General features: G+C 43.8%; 1 protein-coding gene across 5 annotated transcripts; it reads left to right on the top strand.

Moving 5' to 3' along the window:
* On the top strand, positions 20-8,626 carry LOC110436326. 5 transcript variants are annotated; one of them, XR_002454177.1, is made up of 12 exons: positions 20-376; positions 451-520; positions 612-736; positions 1,732-1,840; positions 1,911-1,974; positions 2,088-2,143; positions 2,707-2,814; positions 5,676-5,825; positions 6,237-6,407; positions 6,515-6,774; positions 7,466-7,581; positions 8,321-8,626. XR_002454177.1 is itself a non-coding variant. In XM_021463095.1 (11 exons), the coding sequence occupies exons 1-10, from the start codon at positions 108-110 to the stop codon at positions 6,746-6,748; spliced, it is 1,356 nt and encodes a 451-aa protein (XP_021318770.1). In that variant the 5' UTR covers positions 20-107; the 3' UTR covers positions 6,749-6,774; positions 7,466-7,956. The 5 variants fall into 5 exon arrangements, 2 of the variants coding, with proteins under 2 accessions (XP_021318770.1, XP_021318769.1); XR_002454176.1 differs by having other exon boundaries at positions 6,515-6,815; XR_002454175.1 differs by lacking the exon at positions 8,321-8,626 and having other exon boundaries at positions 6,515-6,815; positions 7,466-7,956.

Raw genomic sequence — 12,251 nt, 5'->3', positions numbered from 1 at the left:
GTGCCGCGTGACCACTCTAGCTGGGTGGTTGAAGCGGAGACGCAACGAGAAAAATACGTACGGCTGTCGCGGGTCGCGGGCGGCAGGAGTCGGGGCGCGCGGGAGAGATGATAAGGATGGCGGCGGCGGCGTCTCAGCCACCATCGTCAGCCGTGCGGGTGCGCGGGTGCGGCGGCGCGGCGTCTGTGTCGTCGGCGCGCCCCTTCACGGGGTCGCCGCGGGGTAGAGTCGCGGCGTCGATTGGGAAGGGGAGGAAGCGGAGGCGCGCCATCTCGTGCTGCTCGTCTCCGGACGCAGATGGACCACGCCCCGCCGCGCCACCGACCTCCGCGGCGCCTTCGGACGGGTCGATACAGCTCTATTCCCAGATTGAGAGGTAGGCGGTGGTTTCATCTGTTCTTCTCGAACCTCGGCGCCGCTCTTATCTCGCTGTTGGGGGACGGCGCGTAGGGTGATCACGGAGGCGGCAAAGCAGTCCCGGGAGGGCTGGGGTTCGACTGGAGATTGGACCGAAGTCGAGGTGCGTTTCGGTGGCTCTCGCCTTTACTGCGGTTGCGTTCTGTGTTTATATCCGGATTATATATATTGATTAGTGCTAATTGGTATACTAGGGAGCGTGGGTATTGCGACCGAAGTCCTCGGAGCCATCATTTGTTGTCCACTTTGTTGGAGGAATTTTTGTCGGAGCCGCTCCCCAGATCACATACCGCTTCTTCCTTGAATGTCTCGCGAACAGGTATGTTTGAAAGCAGTGTCAAATCACCCAAGTTTGTTTCCTATGAGCTATTTTATATTTCTACGTATTATTTTTTATGAATGAGCTATGTGATCCTCTTGTATTGAGGAAGAGTAATATCTGGACTTTATGAAAAGTACTCAGAGTTAGCTCAAGTTTTGTACTTGGAATGTACTTCCATGTGTTTTGAGTTTGTTTTCTCAAACAAAGCATTGCCACATGAATGTCCTGAAACAAAGGTGTTTTAAACCAATGTTTTCTGGTCGGCTGGTCGACCCTGGTCGACCTGGGACCGACCAAGCGATTAATCGCGATTAATCAGCGACCAGGTCGATTAATCGACTCTGGTCGTCCCCTGGTCGCTCCTGGTCGTCCAGGCATATCAGCTGGTCGACCTATATATATATATATACACTATATTATACACAATAAAGGAAGCATCAAGACTGCATTAGTGTAAACCAACATTCATCTTCAACTTGTGCTGGCGCCTCTAGAACAGTCCTTGAACTCTCCTTCTTAACTATTTCTGGAGAACTGGGACAACCAACAGCATCTCTATACCCCCCACATATCTGCCCAGTCAAAAAAGCCCAAAAACAGAGCACACAACCTGGTCGTCCATGTCCTAATCGGACGATTAATTGCGATAAGTGGACGACTAATCAGACGACCAGGTTTTTGGTCGACCTGGTCGGGTCGGACCTCCTAATCGAGCACTCCTGACCGACCAGGACGATTAATCGCGATTTATCGGACGACCTGAAAACATTATTTAAACGGAAGGAATTGTTCATGTGAGCTTTAAGGAATACTCCTATTTGTTCATCTATGGATAGAAAATTCAGATAACTCTGTCATTAACTGACTGCTGATCTAATCCAATTCCTTCTGTTATTACTTATACAGTTGTTCACTTTTTTTTTTCTGGTATAGCTAAAGTTAGGATCCCTACTTCCAATGCAAAAATTCTCACTTATCTTTTCGTTTTCTAGGGGAGCTTTGGTGATTGCTACGCCTTATGCGAGCGGCTTTGACCATTTCTTCATTGCAGATGAAGTTCAATTTAAGTTTGATAGGTGTTTGAGAAACTTGGATGAGCCTGTAAGTAAAGCTCTCTGTTTAATAAATCAGGATCTTGTCCATTGTACTAAGTATATGAAATTTTAAACAGGTAAATGATATCCCAACATTTGGTGTTGGACATTCCTTGGGATCTGTTATCCACATGTTGATTGGTAAGACTTTACCTTGCATCTAATTTCAATTTCTGTTTATGATATACTCTCTTTTTGTCCTTTTCTTTTGGCTACAATTGTATAATTTGTCTTCCTAATGGTTTGTATTCCAGGATCAAGATATGCTGTGCAGCGAAGTGGAAATGTACTGATGTCCTTTAACAACAAGGTATGTTTTTGCATATCTCGCCGTTCATCCTATCCACATGTGGGTATGGTTACTATTTCTTTTAGCTGCATGTATCATTACAAATTTGACTCAGTTTTAGTCCTCCATCCCAATATACATAAGCTTGAAGTTGGTCCGTGAAACAGGTATAGGATATCCGGTACTATATCTAAAATAATTGGTTGCATGTGATACTTCAGAACTGCATATTCCAGATGTTTTTGCTTCACTAGCTGAGATATTTCTTGCTATTTCAAGTTCCATTTTCATACATCATTGGATGTAAATGCCAAAGACATGTGAGATGTTTTGTATGAGTCTATACAACAGTGATATCATTTTTAACATATGATGTGGCTCTTTGAATGTGACATGCAAAATTGCAAACACTAGTTTTATGAACCATATATGCCATTATCAGGTGGTGTTTGGCACCATCTCGTTTTTTTGTGCTTCAAGTTAGAGAAGGTTGTGTCCAAGTGCTTTTCTTCTCAATTTGCCTGTTCCAGAAAAATATACTTATGAAAAAACTACCAGTATAATATGCTCTTCATTTGTTGCAGGAGGCAAGCTCCGCGGTTCCACTATTTTCACCTGTAATTGTTCCCATGGCACAAAGTTTTGGCCCGATACTGTCCCAATTGACATCATATCCAACAATCCGATTTGGGGTACGATATGTTTCTGTGACTTTGATGTGAACACTGTTCCTCAAAATGTTTAACACATTATATGCAGGTTACTTTTTCATGCTTACTCTATCCATGTGCACTTTGGGGTAGCATATGTTTTGCGGACTGTCCCTGGTAGGATTGCGGATCCTATCGGGGACTCGACGGAGATGGTAGAGGTGGAAGATCGGGGGTGTGCTGACCCTAAAAGAATTGTCCACATTGATTGAGCCAATTCAGAGCGTCAACGGAGCCGTCATAGGTAGCGAACTTCAGCTTGTAGAATTTGGGCGGCGGTGGATCCTGGCCGACAGCGAAGGGTGCTGCGCCCATGCCATCCAGCGTCGGTGAAGCGGCGGAGTGCGCCAGCAGGAGGTTGCCGCCATGGAAGAGGGGCTCATCCACGCCTCAGTAGAGGACGCCCGAGGCCGGAAGACCGCCGTGGCTCACGACGGCCTGGGTGGTCGGCCCCTGCAGCAAGTGCGGCTGAGGGTTCGCTGTCATGTAGATGGGTGCCGATGAACCGAGGGCCAAAGCCTGAATGGAGGTGGTGATGGTGGAAATCTAATCTGGTTGATCGGCGGACCTTGGGACGGTGGCGGTGCGGCCTGGAAATTTGATCGCGCTGGTCCCGTCGTAGGGCATCCCATACTGGTAGGAGATGGGGGGCGCCGCGGTTGCGGAGGACAGCAGTGGCAGAGGGGGAGGCGGCAGTGGCGACGTCTGTTGCGCGACGAGGAAGGATCGAATCTCGGCCATAGCCTGACCGAGCTCTAGGATGGCCGCCGTCATCTGCTCCAACATCATGACGACAACTAGCAAGGATGCCGATGCCGGGAGGAGCGGCACAACCGCGGTGGTGGGCGCCAACGCCGCTCGTGGAGGGCAGCAGCGCAGATGTGGTGGCTTGGGGTGGCGGCGGCTGGGTGGTGGTGGGCGGAGGACCTGACATCTCCAATACCAGACTGATAGGATTGCGGATCCTATCGGAGACTCGACGAAGATTGTAAGGGTGGAAGATCGGGGGTCGTGGCCTGTACCCGCGACCATGACGAACAGGAGCCGTGGGTGCTGCTGCTCGCGAGAGAGAGGAGAGGCGGCTAGGGCAGAGGGCTGGGGTCTCCCGGCTCCCTAAAGGAAGCTGAGCAAATATGATTGCTCTTACTTAATTGTATCAATAGAGTTTACAGATATTTATGTCCCTTCTACTCCACTTATTTTGCTAAATAACCTATTTGGGACTAATATGAATTGCAAATACAAAGATAGCTGAGCTAATAAAGATAACTGGGCTGGGCTATCAGCCCATTAATCATGGTGCCAGTACGTCGGCCATAACAGTCCCGAGTAACAGAAATATATCTTGAAGCTTTTTTGTATTAACTAGAATGTCTTGTCTGTCCAATTAAACATAACAACTTTTATTGAAGACCAAAAAACTACCACAATATTAATTTTTTAGCTTCGTAGGGCACTCTATTTCATAATTCTGACTTTTAAACATGGGAATGGCATGACTTTTTTTAAAAAAAAAAAAAGAAAAGTGGAAGATAGTATGAGGGTTTTTTTCTTCTCCACTCCATGGTATGATGAATTTTGGCGAAATAGCCATCTTCGTCCTTAAACTATCACCCGAGGCTCAATTTAGTCCCTCAACTTTCAAAACGCCCAGTTTAGTCCCTAAACAATCGATTTTCGGGTCAATCTTGTCCATCGCCGTTAACTAATCGCCACGTGTTTAGGAGATCATGCCAAAAGTCATCGCTGCCCCTCGCCCATCCTTTCCGAGCTGCCCAGTCTTCATAGCGTCCCCGTCTACTGTTTCCTCCTCGTTTCCCCTCTCCTTATCTCAGGTCTCGCAATAGATGCCTCATGCAGAAACAAATTCCTAACAATGTCTGTCATATTGTCTCATGTTTTGACATAACAAAGACAAGTGTTCACAGACAAATGATTGGGTGATACAAAGGCATTAATATCATTGGCTTGAAACTATTTTTTTTTCTTTGAATGCATCTAACGTGTTCATAGTTTTTTTTCTAAGGAGAGCTGCTCTGCCTTTTGGCACCAAAAATCTAACGTGAAGACAAGCACGAGATTGACGTGTTCATAGTTTTTTTCTTTGAATGCATCTAACGTGTTCATAGTTTTTCTCTTTGAATGCATCTAACGTGACTCATAAAGGATGGAGGAAGGGGCAGGAATGACTTTTGGCATGACTTTCTCGACACGTGGCGAGTAGTTAACAGCAATAGACGAGATTGACTGAAAATCGATTGTTTAGGGACTAAATTGGACGTTTTGAAAGTTGAGGGACCAATTTGAGCCTCAGGCGATAGTTTAAGGACGAAGATGGCTATTTCGCCATGAATTTTCATATACGTTTTCTTTAGGGCCAAGTTGTTTTCTTTTACTTTTCTTGTTGGATAAATCCTATTCATTTACTTTTCTTATTGGAAAATTGAGGATTTGCTACTCATAAGAATGTCGATTGAGGTGGCACACATTCCATATAAATGTAGAATTTGTTTTTCACTCTTTTTTATAGTGTGCTTTATGATTTACCATTTCGGCCCTTCTACCCTATTTACTATCTTGACGTCTTCCATTTAGCTAAATTTCTTAGAAGTGTCATACTCAGGATGGAAGATAATTCCTGGGATTCATCAGTTAACAATGACTGAAGGATGTGAATTAAGAATTCTAAAGATTATTTTTCTTAAGTATTCTAACAGATGACACTCTCCTAAACACATAACATGTATTGCTCTCTCATGTAAAGATTAGCTGGATGCGTTTATATTTCCTTCTTGAAACATTCAATCTATGTAGCTTACGAGCTTATAATTTTGGCATAATAGGCAGAAGCAGCCATTAAGCAGCTTGAGAATCTAAGCCCACCTGTGGTTAAGCAACTTCTACCTTTACTTCAACAACTTCCTCCGTTGTATATGGACTTAGTAAATGGGAGGGAGGACTTCATTCCAAAACCAGAAGAGACACGCCGCCTGGTATGTTAGCACTATTCTTTTGAATATTTGAAATCTAAAATTATATGTAAACCACCCACGCGAGAAATGGTGACAGTTATTGTTATACTAGTTAATGTGAGTTTACTTCTGAAATGACACCTTCTCTAAACATACGTTGAGTTTATCAACACACATATAAAATCTATGAACATTATCTCAAATTGTGTCTGGTGCTTTACAGTGCTGTAAGCCTGTGACATCTCTGTCAGTACCTATTTATTAGAGATTATCAGAATTCTCAGTTCAAATCTTCACTTATAACCAATCTTAGGGTTCCCTTATGTGTTTATGTTTCAATCTGTTTATGCTGAATAACCAAGATTCTTATGTGAATTATTCTATAATTATTATATGCTTGTTGTCTTACTGGCGCATCACAATTTTCTTTAGATAAAATCCTACTATGGGATTTCTCGGAATCTCTTAATAAAGTTCAAAGATGATCAAATTGATGAAACCTCTACCCTTGCACAAGTACTAAGCTCCGAAGCAGCTATTAGCTCGTTGCTTGATATGTCAATTCGATCACTTCCTGGGGATCATGGGCTACCATTGCAACAGGTACTATTTTTCTTTTCAGGCTTCCATGTTTCAGAGCTGTTGGCAAAGCCATTGCTGGAACAAAGATTCTATAATTCTGGAAAAGTAATTGTGTTGTGTTTCTTCAGGTTCTTCCTGATGTTCCACCAGCAATGGCTGATGCAGTGAACCGTGGAGGTGAACTTCTGGCAAATCTGACAATGGGCACACCATGGGAGGCTGTTGCTAAGGAGGTTGGTACCAGTTTGGGTACTGACTCAGGCATTCTACGAGCACAGATCTCAAAAGACATTGAAACTCTTGTTGATGTAATTGCTTCATGGATATCTTCAAATTCTGGTCCAAGACTACTTCGCCCATGATCACCCAGCAGTCTGCGTACATAAATGTTAGTAACAGTGAAGAGCGACATGATTGCACTGATGAATTGTGAGTTCCGAAAAAGTTAGATTGCACTTCAGTGTGACATCTTAGTATTTTAGATCCATACTGTAGTTCAGAAAAAAGTGAAGATGTGTATTTAGATGGTGTATTTTTGAACTAAGATATTTTAGTAGAAGGAAGCTTAAGGAATAGAAATAAAATGATAGATTCTGGCTATGGTAAAACTGCTAAGCTGTATGAAGGAGTCTTGGCAATTCAATAATTGGCGATTCAGCAATTGGAACTAGGAACAAACCCTTTAATAGCAGGATGTGGCAGATAGCAGGTGAGTCCTGGTCAGCAACTCCTGATGCCAATTTGACCTAACCATATGGTCACCTTGGCGTCTGAATGCCTAGCCTCATAGGCCATAGCCTATATGACCTAATCACGGTCTCACCGCTGGGCGCTGGTGCCTACTTTGATTTTTATTAGAACACAGAAATGTTGACTGTGTCATGGTTTTTCAGATTGATCCTTCTGCAGCAATGGAAAGTGTATGCTTCTGTACTGAAGATACACTGGTTGAGCTGCATATTATTATCCGTGTTATCATTTTAGCATGTGTGATCTATTATCTGTTGAGCGTGTTAAGTTCTATTGTGCTGACAGATGATACGAGACATTGGCAATTAGGGCATTATGTTACCTTGCAGGTGAAGGAAGGATGCATGGCACTGGCAATAGGAGCTTTTGTGGACAATCTAAACCCATTGGCAAAGGCAAGATCTCCTTCCTCAGATTATTGGTCTGTAATCAATTTGGATTAAAGGTAAACAATATAGGCTTATAAGGTTCCTAAGTAAGAATATTTCTTCCCACTAAGTGTATTAAAATCTTATATTCAAAATGTAAGAGATGCTAGTAAATGGGCAATGAAATTAACCTACATAGTTATACATAAGACGTCTTTTACATGAAGGCATTCTCAGTGTTCTTCACAGTTTGTAGCCAATATTGTGTAGTGGACTCTAACATCTATCTTTTTTTGTTGGACATGCATCTACCTCCTATATTGAGATTTTGCACTTGCTAGATTCAACAGCATAGCATGTGGACATTTTCCATATAGGAGGTAGACAGAATTGCCTTCCAGTTTTTTTTTTTTCAATGTCACTAATATATGGATCATCCTTGAAAGACTTCAGTCTATGGAAAAGAACCATTTGAATTATTCCATGCACCATTACATCAAATATCTCGATAAATGGTAAATAAACATTTTAAAAAGGAAATTACACAGAATGTTATCATATTACCTGCAAGTTCATGGTTTGCAAAACTTATTTGTATAACAGCCAGAACACTTTTTTTTCAGCTGATCAGTTTATTCACTGGTTTGTCATCTACCTGAAAGCAAAATCATTATCATAGTCTTATGGTCAGGCTCTGTCTTGTTTAGTTCATGAAATTTTTTGGGTTTGGCTACTGTAGCACTTTCGTTTTTATTTGACAATTATTGTCAAATCATGGACTAACTAGGCTCAAAAGATTTGTCTCGTAAATTTCAGGTAAACTGTGCAATTAGTTATCTTTCTTATCTATATTTCATGCTCCATGCATGTGCCGCAAGATTTGATGTGACGGGGAATCTTGAAAATTTTTGGGACCTAAACAAGGCTGGGTAACCCTAAACCCTGACTGCAATACTGAATAGAAAAGAAAAATATGCACTTAGTTTTCTTAGTATCTGTGTGTTGAACATTAGCTACTTGATATTTAGAACTCGGAATTTGTTTGTCATCTGCTGATTACGTTCCTCTTTTGGGAATTGGTTTATTTGCTACTGTTTGTGATTAAGTCTACTTGCGGCTTCACTCTTGTTCGGTACTCTGTGGAGTTGTGGTGTTGATCAAACTGCATATCAAGTTTTTTTTCTTAAAGGTGCATATCACAATTGTGGTTCTGTGCACCTTGAATATTGCCGTTGACACGTAATTCCAATTTGGCGTCTCTGCAACCGACGTCCACTCTCTTCATTAGATGTTTTACTACTGATTGATAATGTACAGTTCAAAAAAAATGTTGGCTTGGTTGATAAGTTATGGCTGAAAGTACTGTTTGCTAATTTGTTGTGAGAGAAAAACACATGGCTGGTAGATTTGGCAGATAATCTTAAGTGAACAAGTTGACATTAAGCTGACATTGAGGCTGATCGATACGTCTCGGCAGCAATGCTCTCGATATTGATTTTCTTTTCTTTTTTTTTTCTGGGGGTTGATATTTCTTTAAAAAAATTGTGTTGAAGACGATTGGACCTGTTTTGTTTCATAGCCTCAATTTACACAGTTTGCCAATATATTTTCCCCGTCTAAAGTTACACAAGTTGGGCCAAACCTTATGTGCCTGTTTCGTTCATAGCTACAGTTGTGGCTATTGATTTTTACTTTCAAGCTGTTACTGTGTTACATGCCTTGTGCAGTGCTTGCCGAAGTGTCACAAAAGTATTTGTTTACCAAAACTGGTGCCAGCTTGGTGAAAATAGTCGGCCATCTTTAGACTATTAACCGAAGAGAAAGAGGGCCTTTCCAACTCGAGGCTAAGGCCCTGTTTGGTTCCTGCTAATTTTTAGCTAGCTAAACTTTAGTCATTTTAGTAGTTAAAGTTCCAAACACATTGACTAAAAGAAGTTAAAATAGTTTAGTTTCATTAGTCATCCAAGAGTAGCTAAAATAATTTTAGCTAGCTAAATTTTAGCAAGGGGACCAAACAGGCTCTAAAGCAACGATGATGAGGTCGTCTCTACTATCTGGTGTGATGAGCATTGGCAGCAAAGTTCAGCTCTAGTGTGAATTTTACGGTTTAACTATACTATCACGCTATTGTGTTGCGTCACCACACTAAGGTGTTAGCGTAACGAGAGTTGAGAGTTATGTTGAATCTGGACTCCTGCTGCTTAATTTTATCAAAGTGTCACCTGGAACGGAGGCACATGCATGCAAGATCTACTGCCATTGCCAGTATTGAAAGCGCACGCATGGCCATGCCTGGCCTTGGGGTATTGGGGACTTGTTTAGTTCTCAAAAAATTTTGTAAAATTTTTTAGATTTCCCTTCACATCGAATCTTTAGACACATGCATGAAATATTAAATATAGACAAAAATAAAAACTAATTGCACAGTTTGGTCGAAATTGACGAGACGAATCTTTTGAGTCTAGTTAGTACATGATTGGACAATATTTGTCAAATACAAACAAAAGAGCTACAGTGTCGATTTTGCAAAATATTTTGGAACTAAACAAGGCTTGGGGGTATAATGGCTGTCGCACGTACGCAGTTTCGCAGCAGCATTCAGGCATCCAGTCCAGCACGCAGGAAAGCCAAAGGGCTCCACTGGAACCCCGTCGATACCGATGAACATGGACGGCCTCTGTTTTTTTTTTTTTACTCCGTCCACGCATGTGCAGTATCTTCGGCTCTTGGCAGCGGAACTGACGGTGTTGCGCATCGCAGAAGAGAAGATACTACTGATGCCCTGATGTGAACAGGTAGTAGGTTCGTTCATCGGCCCCATGTGAATGTACACAGTACATGTTACCTTCATTCTCCCTGCTGCAGATCGGAGGGGAGAGGAAACGCCCGGCAACCGGCATGACATGAAAAACGCCAGTGTCACACCCTCGAGTCGCGTCCAGGATCCGTCCAAAGGCTGGACACGTTACCACTTCACATCATGCCTTGTTTAGTTCCCAAAAAATTTTACAAAATTTTTCAGATTTCCCATCACATCGAATCTTTAGACACATGCATGAAGTACTAAATATAGACAAAAATAAAAACTATTTGCACAGTTTGGTCGAAATTGACGAGACAAATCTTTTGAGCCTAGTTAGTCCATGATCGGACAATATTTGTCAAATACAAACGAAAAAGCTACAGTGTCCATTTTACAAAATATTTTGTAACTAAACAAGCCCTCAGTTCAGTTGTTCGATGCGCCAGCGCCACCCTGGATAGCGCTACAAGTAGCTAGACAGATTCGTTTCTTTAGGAGTAATAATTATTAGTAGGTGTAGCACGTTTGACCATGGGAGGAGAGTTGAGGACGTGCATGATCGCGGTTTAGGCCCCGGCACAGACAAGGCGGCCAGCGCCACTCGCTGCTGTCACGATGCTGATTTTGTGTGGGCTTGCCTCCTTCCGCAACGGACATCAATCAAGTACTAGTATTTATTTTAACTGGAGTGTAACATACACGTACAGGTTACAGATATGTATAATGCACTAGTACTAGACTATACTACTAGTATATATATATATATATATATATATATATATATAATATTATGTGAATGAAGATTAATTGGTGGTAGTGAAAACTGCCTCGCTAGCAGTCTCGTGCGGGCACATGCGGGCAGTGGAGGTCCGGTCGCATATCAGCGTCGTCGGCTCCGTCCGACCACCACCACGCATGTGGCCGCTGCTGGTCTGATACCAGTACCAAACTGTGGAGCCGATCGATCAAGGAGGAAGGTACTGGGGTACGTACATGGCATGTCCGGCCTGGCCTGTTGCCATTTGCAAGCGGCGATGGAACAGAACAGCCGCCGTTTTGGATCATCCGCTCCCTCCATGGCCCGCCGCTTGTGGGCAGGGCACATCGTTAGAGGTCGCCTTGACTCGCGCACATTGCGTGTCCAACAGTGCACGATGGAACTGAGAGAGTCGAAGTTCACAAGCAGTCACAGCAATGGATGGAGCAGAGTGAAGAACCTGCTAGACTCGCACTAGACCTACTACTACTACATGTGACATGCTACTCGCATCCTACAAGAAGAACTGAAAAAGTCAAATCACAAGCAGTCCCGGTGTGGCTGCTGTCACCCAATTTGTTAGTAGGCTCCAAACGTGGGATCAGCAACGGTAATTTCTGGGCTCCAAGCGTGGTTACGCAGGGGATCCGTTGCCATCAACGCCTGGCTGACGACTCTTTGCGGGGCAGGGCTGCTGCAGCGGCGCAGAGAGATGCGCCCCCACCCCCCACGTGCTCCCGCCTGATGGAGCCTCGTCACGCACGGCCCCCAGACTGTCTGCGGCGACGAACCAGGACAGGACAAAAAGAAACAGGCGGAAGTGGCGCTAAAAATATAGCAAAGGCGCAGCGCGAGAGCGGAGCACAAGAGAGCGCACCACGCCACCCCTGCCTGCCTGTCTCTCTGCTCCTGCTCGCAGCTTGCTGCTCTCCGCATCCGCTTGTGCGCCCGTGCCGCTCACTGGCGCCATTCCCAAGCTCTCTGCCTCCCCTGCTCGTCCGTCTCCACGTCCGTCCGTGCGCGCAGAAGCAGCAGATCGGGTTGAAGAGGCCGGACCTCAGCTGCGTATCCTCTGCTGCTTCTGTCCCAAGAAGATCGAGGTGCTAGCTCGCCGAGTCAAGAGCAAGCAGCAGCGGCTGTGATGCGGGGACTTGTCCTCGCTTAGCTAGCCAAGATCCGTCCAGCAG

The sequence above is a fragment of the Sorghum bicolor genome, chromosome 6 (genome assembly GCF_000003195.3).
Source record: "Sorghum bicolor cultivar BTx623 chromosome 6, Sorghum_bicolor_NCBIv3, whole genome shotgun sequence".
NCBI lineage: Eukaryota > Viridiplantae > Streptophyta > Magnoliopsida > Poales > Poaceae > Sorghum > Sorghum bicolor.
This window is presented reverse-complemented; position numbering and strand designations above follow the sequence as displayed.